This window comes from Artemia sp. Qi Xiang Cuo, chromosome 6, assembly GCF_049724085.1.
Source record: "Artemia sp. Qi Xiang Cuo chromosome 6, ASM4972408v1, whole genome shotgun sequence".
Lineage (NCBI taxonomy): Eukaryota > Metazoa > Arthropoda > Branchiopoda > Anostraca > Artemiidae > Artemia > Artemia sp. Qi Xiang Cuo.
This window is the reverse complement of record NC_142799.1, coordinates 6832040-6859665: the sequence shown is the minus strand read 5'-3', so window position 1 is coordinate 6859665 and position 27626 is coordinate 6832040. Positions and strand designations below refer to the sequence as shown.

At 33.6% G+C, this 27626-nt stretch overlaps 1 protein-coding gene across 1 annotated transcript in view; it reads left to right on the top strand.

The window, feature by feature from the left end:
- Positions 1–27626, top strand: part of LOC148950817 (kin of IRRE-like protein 3) — an 88466-nt gene that overhangs the window by 40707 nt on the left and 20133 nt on the right. Inside the window, exons 8-10 of the mRNA XM_089090923.1 lie at positions 5491–5623; positions 22801–22914; positions 26107–26143. Of these exons, the coding sequence (XP_088947049.1) occupies positions 5491–5623; positions 22801–22914; positions 26107–26143 (284 nt within the window). The remainder of the gene's footprint in view (positions 1–5490; positions 5624–22800; positions 22915–26106; positions 26144–27626) is intronic.

The following is a 27626-nucleotide window of genomic DNA, read 5'->3' as shown; positions in this document are numbered from 1 at the left end:
AAAATTAACTCTCCATATGAATATTACTTTATAACTTTATATTGAATATTTTAGATATTTTCTGTCTAGTTTTTTCTCCCAAATAGAGACATATTGATTGACTTAGTAAAGACGCTTAATCTTTCCTTAGTCTTTATAAGACTGATAATTTTACTAATATCATAAATTTTCTGATACGCTAACTTTATTTTAAAGCTGTAGCAACTAAAAATAGAGAAGGATTGAGGGTAGAAGGGCGAAGACTGCAACTATTCTTTTTGGTAGACTGAAAATATATAAAAACTACAAATTGTAAAATTCTTCTATGTTCGGAATAATTTGACACTTTTCTAGCAAAATAATTTATGTTTTTTCCCAAGGATAGATACCTGCAGGCTTTTAGCCACCCCCCTATCATCTATTAAAGAATAAATGCGGCTTTTCTTAAAATAGAAAAACTAAAGAAAGGGGATAAATTGAATGAAGAAGCAAAGGGAACTCCTTCTCAAATTCTTCACTTAAAACCAACTGTATTTACGGTTGATCATTAAAATACAAAAACGTGGCATATATAGCAACATGATGGTTGTTTCCCAGTCTATCAGGTGACAGATTTATTATTCTTACTGTAAGATTTTGTCTGTCTTCTGTGACACGTTTTATTCTTATGACCTAGGGTACGATAATTCCTATTTTGCAAACTTTTCTTACGACATCCTTGGAACCGTGAAATGTTCTTATTGACTCGAAGGTAATCACTCCTTATCACAGCTCTCCCCATAGCTTTGAGGGAAAGTTAATTATCACAACGAAGGGCTATGTTTAGAGATGACATTCTTTTTGGTAGATGATTTTATATTACTGGAGTGATAGCTGTAGAAAAGCAATCGACATCCATGGTTATGATTCCATTCTTTTTATGTCCATATTTTTACTTGTGGTATATTTTTTGGAAAGAAATGCTTTTTGAAATTGTATATCACTTTTCCAAGAGCGTCAATTGGTAAGGGATTAGGAACATTCGCCCCATCCTAGATTCTCAACAATGCATCCCCCCCCTCTGTATCTTTGAATTAACGCCACTGCTCTTCTAATTACCAGAAATAGAATTTTATTTCTGTTACCGAGAGAGAAATTAAACTGGAGTCTGAAAAAAACAAAAAAAAACAAGATGAACGAGGAATTGGCGAAGTAGATTCCAGCGAAGCAGATTAAGCGGCAGACTTTGTGCAATTTTTAAAACTTTTAATATTATTTTTAATCAGATGTAAATTAACACTAATTCCTTGTTTTTTTTCGTAAAATTGTTAAAATTGGTTTCGTAAAATTGATAAGAGGATGAGAGATATTTATGTTATATAAAAGGAAATATAATACAGGCACATACATAAAAGGGGACTTCCAGGCTAGTGGCTGCCTTTACCGGCATTATTTCAAAAACGTACAGAAATGATTCCATATATGAAGGGTTGCCCCCTTCTTAATATCTTGCTCTTTACGCTAAAGTTTGACTTTTCGTCCCAATTTTTTAAGAGCGTATACTGAAACACGAGGGCCGTTTAATTAGAATAGGAAGATTTTTTAAAAGTATCAATTTTGTTTAGATTTTTCATGTACGGTAAGCCAAATTAGAGCCTGTATTAATTGAAAAAGTTCCAGAAATTAAGTATAAAAAACGTTTTTTTAACTGAAAGTAAGAAGCGATAGGTTTAATAATACAGGCAAATATATAAAAGGGGACTTCCAGGCTCGTGGCTGCCTTCAATCCTAAGAGTTTTATCATTTACTTGTAATTTTGTTGCATTTTTCATGTAATTAGACTATTTTTTTGTGTTTTTTTTTCGAAGGGTCTCACCCCCTATCCCTGGTTCTGAGTTTTTCTTTCAGAGGCGTCAGTCTGAAATTCTTGAAAATTTTCTTACAGAAGTTGTTTTTTACGTTTACGGCCATTTCTGGAAAAAAAAAGATCAGAAAAAGCTTTAAATTGACGATTTTATGAGAAAATTACAAATTGGCAAGAAATGTAGCTACTTTATATACTTTGGTTGAATTATTGACTTTTTTAAGGTAACTCATCAATCCTACTCTCTGTCAATTAGAATTCCGGAAATTTCTCTGCTTTAATTTCTGAAAGTGTTCTAAAAAGGATTCCCCTTAGGATCCAATACTTTTAATAGGACTGAATCCAGAAAATTTACTTTTTGTTAGTAATCCCCTTATTTATCTTCTAATGCTCTAAAGGAACTTTCAAAAAAGTCCATAATTTGCTTGCTCATTTCTGAGGAGAAGTAATGGTCTTCAATGTCATGTCTTTTCAATATTTATAGACTTTTTCCTCAGCCAATAAAGATACATTCAATTTTTAATCAATGTCCCTACCACTTTTAGAGCCAGCAGCCTATTCTAGATTTTTAATGTCGTAGAAGTTTTTAATGTTAAGGCTATTCCAAAAGACCTCTCGTTTTCTTCTGACAGTCATTTACAGCATATTGATCAGTGGAATTGTGAAGTTTTCTAGAAATTTCAAACTTATCTTTTAAATTATCGTAACGAACTATCAGTTGTTACTTAAAAAGGGTACATACCCAATTTTACCATGACCAATTTTACCAGTTACAACACTAGTAGCACCTACTGAGTAATATCTACCTAGTTAGAAGTAGCTGGGGATCAGCCATGAATCATACAGAAAATATACGGCGTTTTTTTTCTTTCAAAGAACAGTATTCCAACGTTCCAACTATCTACGGTTGGGTGCTTCCATTTCGGCAAATCGTCACAAGCACGAAATTCATAATATCAAAAAAACTATAAGTTTATATAATAGTAATAAGTATGTGATAGTTTAGAAACACATTTCGGCTATATATTTGCACATCAGGGGGTGGGGTAAAGCATAGCATATATTAAATATGTAACCTAACCTACGTACCTTTTCCTCCCTAAACCCCAAAAAACTGTTATTACGGTTCGAGGTTCTGACGGATTTTTTTGTCGATATTATGACGGACTTTGTACTGCTCCTGTCGCTCGTGCTTCTGAGGGTTCGATGTTATGAAGCCTTTCCTCCACGGTCACTGGATTGAAACGATCACCCAAGGGGAAAAAGGAAACGTCACTACTTCCCATGCGAAGAATTGATTTTTTTGTTTTTCAAGAAAGGGGACAGGAATTCCTGCAAATAGTTGTTTCAACCATGGTGATTCCAATGCTACAGTTTTTATTTCGATCCATCCCAATTTCAAGGACCATAAAAGTAATTTTTCGAAATACCTATAACTTGTTTTCGTAATGAACTTTTACTAATAAGATTAGCCGAAATAACAGTCACCATTCCTGAATCAGTTTCAAATAACGATCCTTTCTCATTTGACAGTTCATTTCGAAATACGTTTCTAAGTTTCGGCCGATACGGACCGGAATTCGTTCTTTGCAGCTTGCAGTGGAGGTTGAGCTTGCAAGTTGTAGCTAGAGCTGAAACCATGACATCGTTTGATAGAACAGGTTAATTAACTTTTGAATTATATAACACTTACGGGAATGCAACACAACTCTTATTCCCTGCCTTAATAAGAAAATTCAGCTCCAATGGAATGTACAGTTCGGGAGGATACGAACTTCAGGTTAACGATCCATGTACTAAAGTCGTATTTTGGAGCAGCTTTTGCAATATTTTATTCAATCTTACATAAAACTAAAATATGATGGACGCTTGCAACACTAGCCTCACGGAAGCACCATATCGCTCCTAGCCGATAATGAATTGTAGTACTGCAAAATAAAATAATGTTTGTTATTGTCGGTAATAATTTTTTTGTCGGTAAAATAAGACGACGTATAAACACGAATCGATCTGTCAAAGATTTGCCTCAAGTTTTTCTACTTATGGACTTGTTGGAGGCTATTTCAGCCAACCAATCCTGTCGTTTGAATTTTTATCGCTTCAAATTTTGCCTTTTTATCAACAATCACATCGTTTTGCCTATGGGCCTTGATCCCCGCGGCTGGGCGCATCTTATGCATTTGATGCGAATATAAACTAAGTAATTAAGTCCTCCGTGGCTCTTAAAAGAAAGCGAAGAAAGGCCAGAAAAACAATACAAGGAATTCACAAAATGACGGTGCAGTGTTATTTTTGATCACAGTTTATATGATTATCCAGTATGATCATTCCCTATCTCACCCATTATAAAAACCCGGACCGGGGTGCGAGTGCTCCAGAGAACGTAGAAACATAGGCAGCATCAGATCTTTTCACGGGTAGACAAGTCAGACGCGAAACAATCGGAAACAAGTGGAAACCCGCTATTACGAATAATGCACTTAGTAACCATTTCTCATTGATAGACGCAAACACACTGATCCATAACTGCACGAAGAAGTAGGAGGAGCTTTTTGTTCGCACCGAGAACGAAGACCAGAAATGATCTGCGATAAGCTTACTGGATAATTATATAAACTGTGTTTTTGATAAACAATAGTAACAGTGCTACTTTACATTTTTGCATAGGCATTCCGTTATTCTGTTACTATCAGTTCTTACCTGTTATAGTTTCATAACTATTTCGTTACTAACGTAGTTCGTTACTATCGTAATGCAGTTTGGATTTGATCCGATCTTTTAGTTCAAACTAAATTTGTGGACTAAGTTAGTAAACCTGGATTATCTAAATACAAGCTCATGACAACTTTGATATCTTATTTTTGCCTTCATTATCTTAATCAATATATTTTATTTCATCTATGCATAAATACCAGCGGGCCAAACTTCGCTTGGCGAAAAAATTGACATTTCTTTAAAACTTTTTCGATAAACAACTTTAATTTAATTTTATTCGCCACAGAAAGCACAATCATTAGGGTATTTGAATTATGGAAATTTGAGACGTCACTCACACGAAAAATGCTTTCTTAAATTAATTAAGGCCCTTAATTAATTTTCCTAAGTCATGACCTATCTTGATCGTTGTTTCACACCAGAAAGCGAACAATTATCTTGTCCTGTTCTGGCGCAGTGGGTTTGATCTCAGTTTGATAATACGGGACCCATAGTTCGAACTCAGCCGTAGCAACACATGGTAGGACTTGAAATTTGATTCTGGCGATGAGACTTCGCGAAAGTGTTTCTATACTAATTCAAAGAAGAAAAATATCTTATTACGAACAATTTTATTAAAAGAATAACATTCAATAAAGTTTAGCAATAAATAATAAGGGTTAATAACCAATAAACGAAATATAAAGCTTACGATTTGAAATGAGATAGCGTTTATAATGCTGCAAGAATTAAATCATGCAAGTTTTAGCTTTAAATATTTCTGAAAGAATTGAAGGAATTGGAAGCAAGCGTTTTTATAATGTCTGGAATTCTAGTTTCTTGGAGAAACCAGAAGCCAGAACCCATTCTAAAATATTTATCCCCTAAAGAAAGGACTTGTATGCTAATCAGTTATTTCAATGATGACGCTGTCTATAATTTACATGTTAACTTAAAATATTTAACTTTTCCAGACAAAGCGACCGTCATGTTACGAGGCAACTCTAAGAATTCAAAGGGCTGATGTTAGTGATGCAAGACAATTTACATTGCTTGTGGAAAACGAAAAAGGGGTAGATTCCGTTTCAGTGAGTCTACGTGTAATTGGTGAGTGTACCCTATGACCTTTTTTTAAAGTACCATAACATTAAAATAATTCATTTTTTTTACCTCTGGAGTCGTGTTTAGTTAACAATAAGTCGTGGGGGTTCTGACCTCTCTAGCACCTAGGACAAAATCTTGATTAGCATCCCCCATCCCCTGTCTCTCCAAAATTTTAACGCCAAATTTTAACAAAATTTTAATTTATTAACAAAATTATTTCAAATTTTTTAATTAGATAATAATTTATATTTTAATTATTTTTTTATTATTACTCAAATTATTTAAGTATTATTGTTTAATTTAATTTAATTATTGTTTAATTATTTAAGTTTTTAATTTGATTTATTCTATAAATTAATCAATAATTTATTAATTATTTTCATTTACTAACTGCGTTATCTGCTGTATTAATAACATTTCAAAAATCACAAAATAATTGAAAGGTGATTGAAAGGTATCTTGTAGCTGTTTTTTTTTTCAATTGTTGCGCATACGTAAGCAGTTATTATCTCTTACAATACTCAGAGAATATGGTATACTGTAGTTGATTATGGCTATTGAAGTGAAATAAAGAGATATTAATGAGTCAGGCTTTTAATTAAGACAATGAAAAATATATGCAGATGAAAGTCTGTATCGCTACTTATAGAGTGCGTTTTTCCGTCGGTTGCCCGACATATCCGGATAAGCTTAACTTCCTTGGATGTAATCCGTGACAAATACTTATCAGGCAACATGTTAACTCGAACGTTATGGACGATTGTGCGAATAAAACACCAATCACGTGTACTCAACTGTAAGTAGAGTTTGCAGATCCCTGATAGCAAAAAAATTGCAACTCTCTGAACGTATGCTATATTTCACAATGATTGTCCCTTTTTGTTCTCTGTACCGTATATAATTTTCTATATTTAAAAAAATCTAAACATCGAATTCTTTGGTAAGAATGATAAGAAATGACGTAAGAAACATTTGGTAACAAATGACGTCACTTATCCTACATTTTCCGGGGCTATCAGGTTTAAATTACCCGGCGACTCATCCAGGCAGTTTCAAGTTGGAATCCTTTTAACCTTTGACGCTATTTATGTTTCGTGAAACGCTAGAGATAAGTAATCGGGCATGTCGGATAAATAATCTTGGAATGCTGGAACACACTAATAGTTTACTACTATATATGTTACCAAAATACCATATTTAAGCCCTCAATATCATTTATCCAAATACTACATCACACATGCAATATCGCATTTGTAAAAAAGGCGTCCTTCAGATGGTTCCAGCACAAATAAATGAGGAACCACCCCAGTAGAAAGGCCCCTATTGATACAAACAGCACCACGTGGTTTATGGTTTTCTCAGTGAGAATGAAAAAACAGGAATTTTCTCACTTGAAAAACCAGGAATTTTGTCGCATTGATGGTTGCTTTCATGGACGGATATGTGTGGTGTTCGATTTATTTGATGTTTTTCTCGGATGTCAACATCAAATTATGTGTGTTTTATGGTTTTTGTCAGTTAGAATTTGAAAAACATGAACTTTCTAACATTTATGTATATTTTCATGTTTTTTGTCAGTGAGAATTTGAAAAACAGGAACTTTATCACATTTAAGGACGACAACAGCAATTCATGTCTGTTTTATGGTTTTCTCAGTGAGACTGGACATGCTTGACGCGAATGTTACGAGATTGTTTGGCTAGCCTGTCATGAGAACTTGATTTACATAATCGCTAGGGGGAATTATTGATCCACGAAGAGGGAATTAGGAAACATTAAGGCTTCTTTAATCTTTAGGCCTGTCACGAGTAGCATCTGTGAACTTGATTTACATAATCGCGAGGGGAAATTATTGATTCACGAAGGGGAGAATTATGAAACATTAAGGCTTCTTTAATCTTATGTCTGAGGGATAAACGTTCTTTAGGTCAGAGAGAAAAATTAATATTCTATTTTCAAATAGGGCTTCATTGATCTTTAGTGTCAGGAATCATAATTGACATCACTTGTTATCTTGGAATTATGCGGGAGTCTAAAGAGATAGAAATTATATTTTTAAATACGGCTTCACGGAGCTTTAAGTCGGAGAGGTAAATTGATATTCTAACGAAACCCTAATAGTTTAGCTAGGAAAATTTATGAGATGAAGAGATTAACGTAGGAAAGGGTTTCCTAGAAATTTGAAATGCGTTAGCGCAGAGATGCCATACAAAAGGAACACGCTGAAATTACGTTTAGGGATTATTTGGGCGAAACGGTTTTATCCATTTTATTGGATTATTTCGGCGAAACCGTTAGAGACATTTTGAAAGAAGATTTTAGAAAGGTTTTAGAAGAGGTTTTGAGTGTGGTCGTTATAATACACAAGTTCCATTTGAACAGTGTTGTGAGGTCCTCTACCCCAACCCCAAAGGATTCCGCTCCCCCACCACAACCCCGAAGGAAGCCCCCGGTACTCAAAGGCCCCCCAAGCTCCCATAGAGCCCCAACCCCCCAAACGCCCTCCCCAGACCCTCAAAGACCCTCCTCTGGTCCTCAAAGGGCCCCCGGACCCCCAAAGGGTACCCCGGACCCCAAAGGGCACCCCGGACCACAAAGGGCACCCCGGACCCCAAAGGCCCTCCCCCGGTCCTCAAAGGGCCCCCCTGGCCCCAAAGGGCCCCCCTCCCTCTTCCTCCCTCCTCCCCCTTCCCCTCCCCTCCTCCTCCTCCTCCTCCCCTCCTCCTCCTCCCTCCTCCCTCCTCCTCCCACCTCCCCTCCCCTCATCCCTCCTCCTCCTCCTCCCACCCCCCCTCCCCTCCCCTATTTTTTATACTTTTTTTGTGCATTGAGACACAGAAGGGACATCCCTCCCCCCAGGGGGCCCCCAAAACCCTCCCCCGGCCCCCCCCCCCCCAAAGAGTTCCCCTCTCCATTTTTTTTTAATACTTTTTTATGGCTTGATTATATCTTTTCTGAACAAGTTCCATTCATAATGTCATTCCTAAACCCATTTTCCAACCTCAAAGAGTCCCCTCCCCAATTTGTAAATACTTTCTTGAATTTTTTAACATGGTATTTTTTTAACTTTTTTACGTATCTTAAAATGACATGAAATATGGTTACGGCTCTACAAATCATAATCTGCGCTTGTTCATGGACACGACTTGGCTTTCCCCCTGGTACTCTATGGCAGTTTATCGACACTACCTAGTTTATTGCATGCATTAAATCAGTATTTTTTACGCAGTGGAAGGATAAACACACAATTCATATCTGTAAAAAAAGTGAGGATGAATTATTCGACGAACGTATGTGCACATGAAAAAATCATTGTCGTATTGAATGCTGACAAGGAGAAATACCTGAACTATGAAACGAGTGCAAGCGGTAACACTATTGGAAAATGTATGCATGCGTTGTCATGACAGCGAGAAGTTAGATTTCTTTGGAGTCCCCAAGAATTTCAATCGTGTAAACGGTGGATATTCAAGAGTATCATTACCAGAGAAATTAGTGCTCAAAGAGAATGCAAACTTAAAAATAATTGTCGATGATCGGGGACAACTCCTTGCTACGGCTTCTGGTAACACATTACCTGTTGTTAAATCCTATCATCCTCTTTCCGGTATTAGTATTTTAAAGAGAACAAGAAGAAGACAAGCATACTCCTGCACCAACATCATAAATCATATCTTGTCAATGTGTCAAAACTGTCATCTATGTAAAATAATGTGACAATAGACAGTGAAATCGCAGGCAGAATAAAAAGGACATTAGCAGACAATATCATCAATGAATATAAAGATGAATTGACGGAAAGTGAAGCGCAAGTGTACTAATAATGTGTAATAATGTATTTAACTTATTTTAATATTAATATTCTACATGTCAGTATTTCATTAAAAATATTTTATGCATTATTTTGTTAAGTGTTCATTATTTTTAGGGTTTGTCAGAACGCTAACATTCAGAATATCTATTAAAAAGGTCAGAGATGAAAGAAAAAGAATTTTTAGAGATAGAGATGCTACTAGCAGACTCAATTTTTCACGGAAGATAAAAAAGTTCAAGTTCTCGTCGGAATTTTATCAAAGAACACAATTCATTTCTAATTTCTACAGAGAAAATAAAAATCTTCCACTTCAGTTCTTTTTTTCACAAAAACATAAAGAAATTTAAAGTTCAATTCTAAATTTTTCGGTGGAAGATACAGAGAAAATAAAAATCTTCCACTTCAGTTCTTTATTTCACAAAGACATAAAGAAATTTAAAGTTCAATTCTAAATTTTTCGGTGGAAGATAGAAAAAGTAATACCATACTTGTGAATATTTTCATGGAAGATAAAAAGTTCTTGTTCAATTTAAAATTTTCTCAACGAAGTGAAGAAAAATTCAAGTTCTCTTCTGAACTTTACTAAAGAACACGCTTCAATTCTAATTTCCAAAGAGAAAACAAAATCTTACACTTCAGTTCTTTATTTCACAAAGACATAAAGAAATTTAAAGTTCAATTCTTATTTTTCGGTGTCAGATAGTAAAAGTTATACTATGATTATGATTATTTTCTATGAAGTTAAAAAGTTCTAGTTCATTTTAAAATTTTCTCAACGAAGTGAAGAAAAGTTCAAGTTCTCTTTGGAATTTTACCAAAGAACACTTTAATCCTAATTTCTCCATAGAAAACTAAAATCTTCCACTTAAGTTCTTTATTTCACAAAGAGATAAAAAAATTTAAAGTACAATTCTAATTTTTCGGTTGGAAGATAGAAAAAGTAATAGCATATTTATGAATATTCTCATGGAAGATAAAAAGTTCTAATTCAATTTAAAATTTTCTCAACCAAGTGAAGAAAATTTCAAGTTCTCTTCTGAATTTTACCAAAGAACTCACTTAAATTCTAATTTCGACAGAGAAATCAAAAATCTTCCACTTCAGTTCTTTATTTCACAAAGACATAAAGAAATTTAAAGTTCTATTCTAATTTTTCGGTGGTAGATAGGAAAAGCAATACCCTACTTGTGAATATTTTCACGGAAGATAAAAAGTTCTAGGTCAATTTAAAATTTTCTCAACGAAGTCAAGGAAAGTTCAAGTTCTCTTCGGAATTTTACCAAAGAACACGCTACAATTCTAATTTCTCCAGAGAAAACAAACATATTTCACTTCAGTTCTTTATTTCACAAAGACATAAAGAAATTTAAAGTTCAATTCTAATTTTTCGGTTGGAAGATAGAAAAAGTAATACCATACTTGTGAATATTTTCATGGAAGATAAAAAGTTCTAATTCAATTTTAAATTTTCTCAACAAAGTGAAGAAAAATTCCAGTTCTCTTCTGAATTTTACCAATGAATGCACTTCAATTCTAATTTCGACAGTGAAAACAAAAATCTTCCACTTCAGTTCTTTATTTCACAAAGACATAAAGAAATTTAAAGTTCTATTCTAATTTTTTGGTGGTAGATAGGAAAAGCAATACCGTACTTGTGAATATTTTCACGGAAGATAAAAAGTTCTAGTTCATTTTAAAATTTTCTCAACGAAGTCAAGGAAAGTTCAAGTTCTCTTCGGAATTTTACCAAAGAACACGCTACAATTCTAATTTCTCCATAGAAAAAAAAAATCTTTCACTTCAGTTCTTTATTTCACAAATACATAAAGAAATTTAAAGTTCTATTCTAATTTTTCGGTTGGAAGATAGAAAAAGTAATACCATACTTGTGAATATTTTCATGGAAGATAAAAAGTTCTAGTTCAATTTAAAATTTTCTCAACGAAGTCAAGGAAAATTCAAGTTCTCTTCTGAATTTTACCAAAGAACAAACTTCAATTCTAATTTCGCCAGAGAAAACAAAAATCTTCCACGTGAGTTGTTTATTTAACAAAGACATAAAGAAATTTAAATTTCAATTCTAAATTTTTTTCGATGGAAGATAGAAAAAGAAATACCATACTTATGATTATTTTCACGGAAAATAAAAAGTTCTAGTTTAATTTAAAATTTTCTCAACGAAGTGAAGAAAAGTTCAAGTTCTCTTCTGAACTTTACCAAAGAACACGCTTCAATTCTAATTTCCCCCAGAGAAAACATAAATCTTCCACGCCATTTTTAAGTTCACCAAGACATGAAAAATTTAAAGTTCAAGTCTAATTGGTCTGTGGTATATATTAATATTGAGAATGATATTGTCATTTTGTTATACTATTTAGAAATTCTATCTTCCATTTTTAATTTTATAAAAGAATTGAAGAAAATTTAAATTACTCTAATTACTATTACCAAAGAACAAAAATTAAATATAATTTATAAAGAGTCAGAAAAAAACTTAAAATTCAGTTGTTTATTTCACAAAGACACAAAGAAATTTAAAGTTCAATTCTAAATTTTTCGGTGGTAGATAGGAAAAGCAATACCGTACTTGTGAAATATTTTCACGGAAGATAAAAAGTTCTAGTTCATTTAAAATTTTCTCAACGAAGTGAAGAAAAGTTAAAGTTTTCTCTTCTGAATTTTACCAAATAACACGCTACAATTCTAATTTCTCCAGAGAAAACAAAAATCTTCCACTTCAGTTCTTTATTTCACAAAGACATAAAGAAATTTAAAGCTCAATTCTAATTTTTCGGTGGTAGATAGAAAAAGCAATACCATACTTGTGAATATTTTCACGGAAAATAAAAAGTTCTAGTTTAATTTAAAATTTTCTCAACAAAGTGAAGAAAAATTCAAGTTCTCTTCTGAATTTTACCCAAGAACGCATTTCAATTCTAATTTCGACAGAGAAAACATAAATCTTCCACGTCATTTTTTAAGTTCACCAAGAGATAAAGAAATTTAAAGTTCAATTCTAATTTTTCGGTGACAGATAGGAAAAGTTATACTATGATTTTGATTATTTTCTATGAAGGTAAAAAGTACTAGTTCATTTTTTAATTTTCTCAACGAAGTGAAGAAAAGTTCATGTTATCTTCGGAATTTTACCAAAGAACACACTTTAATTCTAATTTCTCCAGAGAAAACAAAAATCTTACGCTTCAGTTGTTTATTTCACAAAGACATAAAGAAATTTAAAGTTCAATTCTAAATTTTTCAGTGGTAGATAGTAAAAGCAATACCGTACTACTGAAATATTTTCACTGACGATAAAAAGTTCTATTTCAATTTAAAATTTTCTCAATGAAGTCATGGAAAGTTCAAGTTTTCTACTGAATTTTACCAAAGAACACAATACAACTCTAATTTCTCCAGAGAAAATAAAAATCTTCCACATAAGTTCTTTATTTCACAATGACATAATGAAATATAAAGTTCAATTCTAAATTTTTTGGTGACAGATAGAAAAAGTAATTCCACACTTGTGAATATTTTCCCGGAAGATAAAAAGTTCTAGTTCAATTTAAAATTTTCTCAACGAAGTGAAGAAAAATTCAAGTTCTCTTCTGAATTTTACCAAAGAACACAATTCAATTCTCTATTTTCGCCAGAGAAAATAAAAATCTTCCAATTCAGTTCTTTATTTCACAAAGACATAAAGAAATTTAAAGTTCAATTCTAAATTTTTCGGTGGAAGATAGAAAAAGTAATACCATACTTGTGAATATTTTCCCGGAAGATAAAAAGTTATAGTTCAATTTTAAATTTTCTCAACGAAGTGAAGAAAAATTCAAGTTCTCCTCTGAAATCTACCAAAGAACACACTTCAATTCTAATTTCTCCAGAGAAAACAAAATCTTCCACTTCAGTTCTTTATTTCACAAAGGTATAAAGAAATTTAAAGTTCAATTCTAAATTTTTCGGTGAGAGATAGAAAAATTAATATCATACTCGTGAATATTTTCACAGAAGATAAATACCATACCGGTGAATATTTCCACAAAAGATAAAAAGTTCTAGTTCAATTTTAAATGTGCTCAACGAAGTCAATGAAAGTATAAGTTCTATACTAAATTTTACCAAAGAACACGTTTCAATTCTAATTTCCCCAGAGAAAACCAAAATCTTCCACTTCAGTTCTTTATTTCACAAGGACATAAAGAAATTTAAATTTCAATTCTAATTTTTCGGTGGAATATAGAAAAAGTAATACCATACTTGCGAATATTTTCACAGAAGATAAATACCATACATGTTAATATTTTCCCGGAAGATAAAAATTTCTTGTTCAATTTTAAATTTTCACAACGAAGTGAAGAAAAGCTCAAGTTCTCTTCTGAATTTTCTTAAAGAAGTGAAAAAAGTTTGCCCAATTCTGAATTTTACCAATGAAAATGAAAAAGCTCCCACTTCAGTTCTTAATTTCTCAAACTAGGTTAAGTTAGGTTAGCCCACGTACGCGTCACTTAGGTTAGCTTAGGTTAGGTGAGAGACAGGCAAAAAGTTAGGTGTATGATTAGGTTAGGTTAGGTTAGATTAAGGTTAGCTTAGGTTAGATTAAGTTAGGTTAGGTTAAGTTAGGTTAGGCTAGGTTAGCCTACGTACGCGCGCGTACGTAGGCTAGCCTAGCCTAACCTAACTAACCTAGCCTAACTATCTAACCTAAGCTAACTTAATCTGACCTAACCTAACCTAATCATACACCTAACTTTTGCCTGTCTCTCACCTAACCTAAGCTAACCTAAGTGACACGTGCATGTAACCTAACCTAACTTAACCTAGTTTGAAAATTAAGAACTGAAGTGGGGCTTTTCATTTTCATTGGTAAAATTCAGAATTAGGCAAACTTTTTCACTTCTTTAAGAAAATTCAGAAGAGAACTTGAGCTTTTCTTCACTTCGTTGTGAAAATTTAAAATTGAACTAGAACTTTTATCGTCCGGGTAAATATTTACATGTATGGTATTTATCTTCTGTGAAAATATTCACAAGTATGGTATTACTTTTTCTATCTTCCATCGAGAAATTAGAATTTAACTTTAAATTTCTTTATGTCTTTGTGAAATAAATAAATGAAGTGGAAGATTTTGTTTTCTCTGGGAAATTAGAATTGAGCGTGTTCTTTGGTAAAATTCAGTAGAGAACTTGAACTTTCCTTGACTTCGTTGAGCAAATTTAAAATTGAACTAGAACTTTTATCTTCCGGAAAATATTCACCTGTATGGTATTTATCTTCTGTGAAAATATTCACGAGTATGATATTAATTTTTCTATCTCTCACCGAAAAATTTAGAATTGAACTTTAAATTTCTTTATGCCTTTTGTGAAATAAAGAACTGAAGTGGAAGATTTTGTTTTCTCTGGAGAAATTAGAATTGAAGTGTGTTCTTTGGTAGAGTTCAGAGGAGAACTTGAACTTTTCTTCACTTCGTTGAAAAATTTTAAATTGAACTATAACTTTTTATCGTCCGGGAAAATATTCACTCGTATGGTCTTACTTTTTCTATCTTCCACCGAATAATTTAGAAATTAACTTTAAATTTCTTTATGTATTTGTGAAATAAAGAAATGTATTGGAAGATTTTTATTTTCTCTGGCGAAATTAGAATTGAATTGTGTTCTTTGGTAAAATTCAGAGAGAACTTGAATTTTCTTCACTTCGTTGAGAAAATTTTAAATTGAACTAGAACTTTTATCTTCCGGAAAATATTCACAAGTGTGGTATTACTTTTTCTATCTGCCACCGAAAAATTTAAATTGAACTTTAAATTTCTTTATGTCATTGTGAAATAAAGAACTTATGTGGAAGATTTTTATTTTCTCTGGAGAAATTAGAGTTGTATTATGTTCTTTGGTAAAATTCAGTAGAAAACTTGAACTTTCCTTGACTTCATTGAGAAAATTTTAAATTGAACTAGAACTTTTTATCTTCCGTGAAAATATTTCACAAGTACGGTATTGCTTTCCTATCTACCACTGAAAAATTTAGAATTGAACTTTAAATTTCTTTATGTCTTTGTGAAATAAACAACTGAAGCGGAAGATTTTGTTTTCTCTGGAGAAATTAGAATTAAAGTGTGTTCTTTGGTAAAATTCCGAAGAGAACTTGAACTTTCTTCACTTCGTTGAAAAATTAAAAAATGAACTAGAACTTTTACCTTCATAGAAAATAATCAAAATCATAGTATAACTTTTCCTATCTGCCACCGAAAAATTAGAATTGAACTTTAAATTTCTTTATCTCTTGGTGAACTTAAAAATGACGTGGAAGATTTATGTTTTCTCTGTCGAAATTAGAATTGAAATGCGTTCTTTGGTAAAATTCAGAGAGAACTTGAATTTTCTTCACTTTGTTGAGAAAATTTTAAATTAAACTAGAACTTTTTATTTTCCGTGAAAATATTCACAAGTATGGTATTGCTTTTCTATCTACCACCGAAAAATTAGAATTGAGCTTTAAATTTCTTTATGTCTTTGTGAAATAAAGAACTGAAGTGGAAGATTTTTGTTTTCTCTGGAGAAATTAGAATTGTAGCGTGTTATTTCGTAAAATTCAGAGAGAAAACTTGAACTTTTCTTGACTTCGTTGAGAAAATTTTAAATTGAACTAGAACTTTTTATCTTCCGTGAAAATATTTCACAAGTACGGTATTGCTTTCCTATCTACCACCGAAAAATTTAGAATTGAACTTTAAATTTCTTTATGTCTTTGTGAAATAAACAACTGAAGCGGAAGATTTTTGTTTTCTCTGGAGAAATTAGAATTAAAGTGTGTTCTTTGGTAAAATTCAGAGAGAACTTGAACTTTTCTTCACTTCGTTTATAAAATTAAAAATGAACTAGAGCTTTTTACCATCATAGAAAATAGTCAAACTCATAGTATAACTTGTCCTATCTACCATCTAAAATTTAGAATTGAACTTTAATTTTTTATTGTATTGGTGAACTTAAAATTGGCGTGGAAGATTTATGTTTTCTCTGGGAAATTAGAATTGAAGCGTGTTCTTTGGTAAAGTTCAGAGAGAACTTGAACTTTTCTTCACTTCGTTGAAAAATTTTAAATTAAACTAGAACTTTTTATTTTCCGTGAAAATAATCATAAGTATGGTATTGCTTTTTCTATCTTCCATCGAAAAAAATTTAGAATTTAACTTTAAATTTCTTTATGTCTTTGTGAAATAAACAACTCAAGTGGAAGATTTTTGTTTTCTCTGGGGAAATTAGAATTGAAGTTTGTTCTTTGGTAAAATTCAGAAGAGAACTTGAATTTTCCTTGACTTCGTTGAGAAAATTTTAAATTGAACTAGAACTTTTTATCTTCCATGAAAATATTAACAAGTATGGTATTACTTTTTCTATCTTCCAACCGAAAAATTATAATAGAACTTTAAATTTCTTTATGTCTTTGTGAAATAAAGAACTGAAGTGAAAGATTTTTGTTTTCTCTGGAGAAATTAGAATTGTAGCGTGTTCTTTGGTAAAATTCCGAAGAGAACTTGAACTTTCCTTGACTTCGTTGAGAAAATTTTAAAATGAACTAGAACTTTTATCTTCCGTGAAAATATTCACGCGTAGGGTAGTGCTTTTCCTATCCACCACCGAAAAATTAGAAAAGAACTTTAAATTTCTTTATGTCTTTGTGAAATAAAGAACTGAATTGGAAGATTTTTGTTTTCACTGTCGAAATTAGAATTGAAGTGCATTCATTAGTAAAATTCAGAGAGAACTGGAATTTTTCTTCACTTTGTTGAGAAAATTTTAAATTGAATTAGAGCTTTTTATCTTCCATGAAAATATTCACAAGTATGGTATTACTTTTTCTATCTTCCAACCTAAAAATTAGAATAGAACTTTAAATTTCTTTATGTCTTTGTGAAATAAAGAACTGAAGTGAAAGATTTTGTTTTCTCTGGAGAAATTAGAATTGTAGCGTGTTCTTTGGTAAAATTCCGAAGAGAACTTGAACTTTCCTTGACTTCGTTGAGAAAATTTTAAATTGAACTAGAACTTTTTATCTTCCGTGAAAATATTCACAAGTAGGGTATTGATTTTCCTATCTACCACCGAAAAATTAGAATAGAACTTTAAATTTCTTTATGTCTTTGTGAAATAAAGAACTGAAGTGGAAGATTTTTGTTTTCTCTGTCGAAATTAGAATTGTAGTGCGTTCTTTGGTAAAATTCTGAAGAGAACTGGAATTTTTCTTCACTTTGTTGAGAAAATTTTAAATTGAACTAGAACTTTTTATCTTCCGTGAAAATATTCATAAGTATGGTATTACTTTTTCTATCTTCCAACCGAAAAATTAGAATTGTACTTTAAATTTCTTTATCTCTTTGTGAAATAAAAAACTGAAGTGGAAGATTTTAGCTTTCTCTGGAGAAATTAGAATTAAAGTGTGTTCTTTGGTAAAATTCCGAAGAGAACTTGAACTTTTCTTCACTTCGTTGAGAAAATTTAAAAATGAACTAGAACTTTTACCTTCATAGAAAATAATCAAAATCATAGCATAACTTTTCCTATCTGACACCGAAAAATTAAATTGAACTTTAAATTTCTTTATGTCTTTGTGAAATAAAGAACTGAAGTGGAAGATTTTTGTTTTCTCTGTGGAAATTAGAATTGAAGCGTGTTATTTGTTAAATTTAAGAAGAGAACTTGAACTTTTATTAACTTAGTTGAGAAAATTTTAAATTGAACTAGAACTTTTTATCTTCCATGAAAATATTCACAAGTATGGTATTAATTTTTCTATCTTCCACCGAAAAATTTAGAATTGAACTTTAAATTTCTTTATGTCTTTGTGAAATAAAGAACTGAAGATTAGAGAAAGATTTTTTATTTCTTCTCTGTAGAAATTAGAAATGAATTGTGTTCTTTGATAAAATTCCGACGAGAACTTGAACTTTTTTATCTTCCATGAAAAATTGAGTCTGCTAGTAGCATCTCTATCTCTAAAAATTCTTTTTCTTTCATCTCTGACCTTTTTAATAGATATTCTGAACGTTAACGTTCTGTCAAACCCTAAAAATAATGAACACTTAACAAAATAATGCGTAAAATATTTTTAATGAAATAATGACATGTAGAATATTAATATAAAAATACGTTAAAGACATTATTACACATTATTAGTACACTTGCGCTTCACTTTCCGTCAATTCATCTTTATATTCATTGATGATATTGTCTGCTAATGTCCTTTTTATTCTGCATGCGATTTCACTGTCTATTGTCACATTATTTTTACATATATGACAGTTTTGACACATTGACAAGATATGATTTATGATGTTGGTACAGGAGTATGCTTGTCTTCTTCTTGTTCTCTTTAAAATACTAATACCGGAAAGAGGATGATAGGATTTATCAACAGGTAATGTGTTACCAGAAGCTGTAGCAAGGAGTTGTCCCCGATCATCGACAATTATTTTTAAGTTTGCATTCTCTTTGAGCACTAATTTCTCTGGTAATGATACTCTTGAATATCCACCGTTTACACGATTGAAATTCTTGGGGACTCCAAAGAAATCTAACTTCTCGCTGTCATGACAACGCATGCATACATTTCCAATAGTGTTACCGCTTGCACTCGTTTCATGGTTCAGGTATTTCTCCTTGTCAGCATTCAATACGACAATGATTTTTTCATGTGCACATACGTTCGTCGAATAATTCATCCTCACTTTTTTACAGATATGAATTGTGTGTTTATCCTTCCACTGCGTAAAAAATACTGATTTAATGCATGCAATAAACTAGGTAGTGTCGATAACCTGCCATAGAGTACCAGTGGGAAAGCCACGTCGTGTCCATGAACAAGCGCAGAGTATGATTGGTAGAGCCGTAACCATATTTCATGTCATTTTAAGATACGTAAAAAAGTTAAAAAATACCATGTTAAAAAATTCAAGAAAGTATTTACAAATTGGGGAGGGGACTCTTTGAGGTTGGAAAATGGGTTTAGGAATGACATTATGAATGGAACTTGTTCAGAAAAGATATAATCAAGCCATAAAAAAGTATTAAAAAAAATGGAGAGGGGAACTCTTTGGGGGGGGGGCCGGGGAGGGTGTTTGGGGGACCCTTGGGGGAGGGATGTCCCTTCTGTGTCTCAATGCACAAAAAAAGTATAAAAAATAGGGGAGGGGGGGTGGGAGGAGGAGGAGGAGGGATGAGGGGAGGGAGGTGGGAGGAGGAGGAGGAGGGAGGAGGAGGAGGAGGAGGAGGAGGAGGAGGAGGAGGAGGAAGGGAGGAGGAGGGAGGAAGAGGGAGGGAGGCCCTTTGGGGCCAGGGGGGCCCTTTGAGGACCGGGGGAGGGCCTTTGGGGTCCGGGGTGCCCTTTGTGGTCCGGGGTGCCCTTTGGGGTCCGGGGTACCCTTTGGGGGTCGGGGGCCCTTTGAGGACCAGAGGAGGGTCTTTGAGGGTCTGAGGAGGGCGTTTGGGGGGTTGGGGCTCTATGGGAGCTTGGGGGGCCTTTGAGTACCGGGGGCTTCCTTCGGGGTTGTGGTGGGGGATCGGAATCCTTTGGGGTTGGGGTAGAGGACCTCACAACACTGTTCAAATGGAACTTGTGTATTATAACGACCACACTCAAAACCTCTTCTAAAACCCTTTCTAAAATCTTCTTTCAAAATGTCTCTAACGGTTTCACCGAAATAATCCCATAAAATGGATAAAACCGTTTCGCCCAAATAATCCCTAAACGTAATTTCAGCGTGTTCCTTTTGTATGGCATCTATGCGCTAACGCATTTCAAATTTCTAGGAAACCCTTTCCCACGTTAATCTCTTCATCTCATAAATTTTCCTAGCTAAACTATTAGGGTTTCGTTAGAATATCAATTTACCTCTCCGACTTAAAGCTCCGTGAAGCCGTATTTAAAAATAGAATTTCTATCTCTTTAGACTCCCGCATAATTCCAAGATAACAAGTGATGTCAATTATGATTCCTGACACTAAAGATCAATGAAGCCCTATTTGAAAATAGAATATTAATTTTTCTCTCTGACCTAAAGAACGTTTATCCCTCAGACCTAAGATTAAAGAAGCCTTAATGTTTCTTAATTCTCCCCTTCGTGAATCAATAATTTCCCCTAGCGATTATGTAAATCAAGTTCACAGATGCTACTCGTGACAGGCCTAAAGATTAAAGAAACCTTAATGTTTCTTAATTCTCCCTTTCGTGGATCAATAATTTCCCCTAGCGATTATGTAAATCAAGTTCTCAGGCCAGGCTAGCCAAACAATCTCATAGCATTCGCGTCAAGCATGTCCATTCTCACTGAGAAAACCATAAAACAGGAACATAAATTGCTGTTGTCATCCTTAAATGTGACAAAATTCCTGTTTTTCAAATTCTCACTGACAAAAACCATGAAAACAGACATAAATGTGAGAAAATTCATGTTTTTCAAATTCTCACTGACAAAAACCATAAAACACCCATAATTTGATGTTGACATCCGAGAAAAACATCAAATAAATCGACCAACACACATAACCATCCATGAAAACAACCATAAATGCGACAAAATTCATGGTTTTTCAAGTGAGAAAAATTCCTGTTTTTTCATTCTCACTGAGAAAACCATAAACCACGTGGTGCTGTTTGTATCAATAGGGGCCTTTCTACTCACCCCTACCACCCTTAAGGTCAGAGATAGAAACCGCTGTGGAATCTCTCAAATCCAATAAAGCACCCGCGATAGACGGTATACAAGCAGAAATGCTCAAAATAGAATCTGACGCTATCATCGATCTATACCATCGAATAGTAACAGTTATTTGGGAAACAAAACACTACCCCAAGTTCTAGTCAAGCTCTATTATAGTTCCCTTGCACAAGAAAGGCTCCAAAAGCCATTGCGACAACTACAGACCCATATCACTTACTTGCTAACCTACTAAAATGCTCACGAAAATACTCCTAGACTGCATAAGAAACATGACAAGACATGTTATACCCGAGTATCAAGCTAGATTCTGTCAGAATAGATCCACTATAGACCATATATTTGTCATTAACCAAATCATGGAACGATATTTGGAATTCGCTTAAAGAATTATACCAATTGTTCATCGACCTTAAGCAAGCCTTTGACCTAATCTGACGAGAGGGTCTCTAGCATATCTTGGCTCACTACGGAATTTCGTCTGATATTATCGATATTACAAGAAATATATACGAGAAGACGAGAAACAAGGGGCAGACTAGTGAAGGAGTCACTGAGGAGTTTTCTACTTCTACAGATGTTCTCCAAGGATGCATCCTCTCACCAACTCTTTTCTGCCTATTCCTAAACAGTGTGCTGGATCTTGTCCCCGATAACACGGGGATAGTCTTGGGAGGATACCTTTTTGACCTACTTGCATATGCTGGGGACATAAATCGCCTAAAAGAACAAACAGAGTAAATCAAAGCCAGCGCAAACGCTATCGTCGAAGCAGCTAGTTGCTTTGGAACAGATAAACGCCTGCAAGACGATGGTGATGTGTGTAACACGGCATGCAGAGACTAGTCCCCCCCCCTCACCAATGTCACTGTTCGGGGCGAGGAAATCGAATGGGTCGACCAATTTATTTACCTAGGAAGTGTGCTGACATCCACAAACGACATCAAACGACTGATGTCTTGAGGACACAAACGACTCCTCAAAGACATCAAACGACGCCTGGCTCTTGCCTCCGCATGCTTTCAAGTCACTGCGCTCTATTTGGGAAAATAAATACCTCCCCTTAAAACTGAAGATCCAACTCTATCGTGCCTTAGTGATTCCAGTTGCAACGTATAGAGCAGAGCCATAGACTCTAAAAGCCGTTGACAAGCACTGACTGGTAGCTTTTGAAACTAAATCGCTCCGAAAGCTCAGTGGTATCACTTACCTTGACTGATTATCAGACGAACAACTGCTCTCCTCCTTGGATTACCCTCAAACCATCATGCAGACCATCAAACTCCAACAGCTTCGATGGTTAGGAAAAATTCAGCGTAGGTCCCTAGCCCAACTGCCCAAAAAACCTTTGAGGGCAGAATAAATGCCTCTCGCCGCAGGGGAAGACCTCCCAAGCGCTGGTGGAAATATTTCTCTGACCACCCCATCCAAGAACAGCTGAGGACTGCAAAAAAAAAGGGAGGCATACCGAAAATATTGTTTTGATGCCATTAGAGGAGAAGCCCCGAATCGGCCAACCCGGCTGGATGGGACTTAAGTGAGTAAGTAAGTAAATTTAAACTACATCTAAAATATATAATAACTTAGATATAAACTGTATATATAAAAAATAATTTATATATAAACTTACCCTTGATTTTTCATTTTCAGAACCTGTATCAATGACAGCTGTTATTGGCGTGATTATTGCATGTCTTGTGTTCTTAGTACTTGTGACACTTTGCCTCTTATACGCTTTTAGAACGGAGCGATGGTGCTTCAAACGTAAGTTGTTACTTCTGTTTTCTTGGGCATAAATTAATAGCAACTAAAATCCTCTCTTTAATTGTAATCAAAGTGGGCTGTGATCTGTAAAGTTGATCAATTATAAGCTAAATTTAATCAGATACAGCCGTCGAAACTTTTTTTTGTCGCAATTTTTGATATTTTTCCCATGTATCTGGAACGTATTTTGAAATCTCTTGAAAGAAATCTCTTCCGAAGGGATCGTATTATAAAATTATTCCGTAAAAAATGAATAGAACGTAAAAAGCTTTATAAGTCCTGGGTTGCAGAATTTACTTATTTCGTCGATTGATTTATATCACTGTTTTGTTTGTAGGGTAAGCTGTTTAAATTCACAAGCTAATACTATTAATAAGATTTATAAAAAAGTTTTGACCTTTTGAAGCCTATTCACTGAGCAAAATGGGAAAATTTAGACCAACAATATGTATATGATTAAAGTGTCCTAGGCAAGGCCGTATCCAGGATTTTGTTGGGGGGAGAGTTTTTTCATTTTTTTTTTTTTTACAAAACAACTTTTCAAAACACATCAAAATGTGAATTTATGCATTTTTGTAAGATTTTTAGGAGTTTGAAAAATATTTCTGGGTGGAGGGGATGAGGCTTCAAACACATTAACCCCCCTTCCCATGGATACGGCCTTGGTCTTAAGTGAAAAGGCTTTTCAAGGGAATGAGTTTTTGTACTTTTAAAGAGTTCAGTTTGCAAGAATATGTTTGATAACATTTAGTGTTAAGAAGACTAAGTTAATTCAATTATGAATAAATGAGAATGAAGATATGTTAGGTAACGAAAAATTGATGAAGTGGATAGCTTTACTTTTTTTGGAAGTGGCAAATCTCTAACCAGTGGTATATCAGGTCCTAAATTTTTAGTAGCCTGGCCCCATGGATTTTGCCACAAAAAAACCCGTTTTCTCTCCGTCTGACTTTATTTTTGGATAAATTAATATTTTTTTCTGTTTACTTAATTGCAAACGTTTTGAAATATTTATTTAATATTAATTTTAAATATCATAGTTTTATTTAAATTTTAATAAAAATAGCATATGTTATTAAGAAACCTAGGGATAAATCTATTTTTTACTGATAGACTGGATTATAAAACCGTTTTTAGTAAACCATAACTGAATAATACCAAAAATTTGAAGGCATGATGGGGGAGGGGGGTTGGAAAAATGTGCGAAGAATAGGGATTTATATTCGAAGAATTTGGTTCTCATTAAAAACAAAAAAGTCCCCAAAAGCATTAGTAAATTTCGTTCTTCCTGCCATCAAACCATTTATAGTAATTAATACTAAGTAAAGAGCTACCCGTGTCAATAAAGACCGAAACTCTATAAACCAGAGACATACACTGGGGGTCTCAATCCTCCCCACATGATCAAACTAAACAAATTTGCTTGACCTAAAAATTCTGTCAAATCTTCCCGAGTATCCCCTACTTCTGAGAGTATTTTAATCTTAGAACATCCATTGAGTCGTTTTCTTTGAACTCATCCCTCCACTTGGAAGGAAATATAAATTGTATCTATTTAAATATGAAGAAAGCTCCCTTTAGGGGTTTTCTATCTGTTTCAATCCTATTTGAAATATTGAATTTTCTGGTTGTCTAACTTTACAATTTTCTAGCTAAGCCATGTTGCTCCCCAATTTCACGTACTTTTAACCCCAATTCCTGTTTTACTTCAATTATTCATGCAAGATTTAACTTTGGACATTTTCGAAGGAATATTAGAAATGAAAAGCTATCTATTTTATTATTTCTTCAACTTAGCTTTCCTTGGGGGGAAAATACAGAAATAAAGAAAATATCCATGAAATTTTTTTTACGTAAGTTCACAGTAATGAAGAGTTGTATGTCATGCTTACAAAAAAATCTTCGTAGTTTCCCAGTTTCGCGTTATTTTATACCCAATTCGCGATATGCCTATTATTCATACAAGGTTTAGCTTTAGACATTTACTAAGAAAAACAGAAATGAGATGCTTTCTTTTCTTCCTTTTCTTGGGAAATTACAGAAGCAAAGATGCAACACAATATCCTTTCAATATTTATTTATTTGACCTATTCTACTTATTTATTATTTACTATTATTACTTATTTACTTATTTTATTATTTGAATATCCTTTGAATATTTACTAAGGAGCGATCGTGATGACACATTTCCTTGCAGTGCCAATGAATGTTCATAATTGGAAGCACTGTGTCACTTTTATCAGACTGAAACTCATTGACGCTGTCATGTCTAAGGGTTCTAGCTGACATTTTCACACTGATGTAATTCATCCAAAAAGTTTTCTAAGCTGTACTCAAAAGGAGGATTAGCAAAGCAATGTGTGTTCAATCACACTTTGACCCCCCTGATCTACATTGCACTTCTAATCCTCCCTTTGACAAGAGCTTAGCAAACGATTTTGACCGCTATCTCCAAAGTAAAAAAATGTCAAATATGACCTATTGACGTGACAGCAACAATCGCCAAAAAAAAAATTGGTAAGGGTCTTCCAGAAATTGCAAATTGCTATTTTCATTATAGAATTACTTAGACTTAGATCCTCTGACGCCTAGTGGTGTATAGGGCAGCAATGGTTGACCTCCACGTCGGACGATCCTTAGCCAGAGACCACAGCTCATTGAGGGATGATGGCATTGCTCTTGTCTCAACTTCAAGAGAACAACCAATGGTGGTTTGTTGTCTACCACTCTTCCGGAGGCCCGGAGGACTTCAGCATCAAACAACATAGAGAAGTCGTCTTTACCTCATTCGAGTCCCCAGTATCGCCACCTTCTAAGTCGAACTTCATCAATTATTCGAGGCAAACGGATCCATGATTTTTTTAGGGGGGGGGAGTAAAATAGGTTGATCCGATAAACGTGCGTTAGGAGCAAGTTTAATTGACGCAAAATTGCGCCAATTAAGTAAATTACACTACTTTAGACGACGTTAGGGGGGGGGGGTGCATGCTCCCCTCGTACCCCCTGGATCCGTCACTGATTCGAGGCTGCTTGGTGAGAACACAGATCGGAATGTTGAGTACTCTATCAGCCCAAAAAATTGCCAGTATTTTTCATAGACAATTATTCTCAAATCCATGTAACCTTTTCTCTATAATTTTTTTATATATAATAATTCTTTTTTCATAATAATATTTTATTTTATATTTTCAGAAAAAGGAGACTTCAAGGCAGCTCCTGATATAGAAAGGTAAGATTATGTTTCTTTATGGTCGTGATGGTCCCCTTATTGTTCTGAAATCAGCTTATTTAAAGTGATGTCCCCTTAATTTTCTAATATTCATTTTGTTTTCAAGTTTAATTTCTTAAGCGGCTTTCACACTACGTACGTATGTTACTATACTAAGTGCTTAAGTCGCGTCACGTTCAGTGTAACCATTCACGCTTAGACAGGTGCTTTCACAATAGGCTAACTTAAAGATTCATAAAACCTTTGTCATCACCGTCTAAAATCATCACATTCCTCATTAGAAAACTATTCAAACATTAGAAATGCGGAATAGAGACGGAGATTCAAGGTCTGATAAAGGGTAAAAAGGCTGTTCATGAAAAGTTTACTAATTTAATTTCAAAATTTATTAATTACTCATCCAGAAATCCTTTCGGTTGCTTCTGTTTAACTATGGCTGTTAACGAAATCAATAAGAGTTCCAAATAGGGATAGTCCTTTTATTAGACAGTGAAACGAAAATATAAAAAAACAAAGACTCTAAATATTTCGATGACACAGTCGGTCATCGTCATCAGTAGAGTTACTAACTTATCAAAATTAAAATAAACTGCTTTTATACTAAACAAAATAATCACTTCCGGGTCAAAGCAAGTTACCGGTTCATTGACTTAGAAAGTTCACTAACTGTTCTTGAATTCTGTAATACTGCGTTGAACATTCTTCTAATTAAAAATTAAATAATGCTACATTTATAGGTGCTAAATTTATATTCTTATTCTTCTAATAGCAAATGAAATGTTGCTGATTCTAAAGTTGGTCTGTCATCCCCATATATACGACGTTACTATTATTCTCCATGACCACACTGCCTTTTCTATGACGAAATCAATAAGAGTTCCAAATAGGGATAGGTCCTTTTATTAGACAGTGAAACGAAAATATAAAAAACAAAGACTCTAAATAGTTCGATGACACAGTCGGTCATCATCATCAGTAGAGTTACTAACTTATCAAAATTAAAACAAACTGCTTTTATATTTATAACGTCGTATATAACGCCGTATAATGTAACGTCGTATATACGACGTTATATTATTTATGGCTGTTAAATTTTTGATAATTTAATATAAGTTGATGTAAGATATTACTATGATTAGAGCTCGAGTCATTTTAGCACTGCCGACGTTATGGATAAACTTTGTTCCTTTTGATTGCATAACATAAAGTAAACAGGTTTGCATCCCGGTGACAAAAAAAATCACTAAATTTTAGTGATTTTTCTGGTTGATTTAGGGATTTTCTTCAATAATCTAGCGATTTATTTGTGAAATTTAGTTATTTTTTTGTTTAGGCAATATAAAAAAATCTCTAGATATAGTCTAAAGTTCAGGTTCTGGAGCGAAGTGTGAAAGAACCACTGAAAACAAAACTGAAATATACGTTGAGTATTAGAACGGAATTATTAAGAAAAAGCTAATAAATGGAATGATAAACTAAAAGA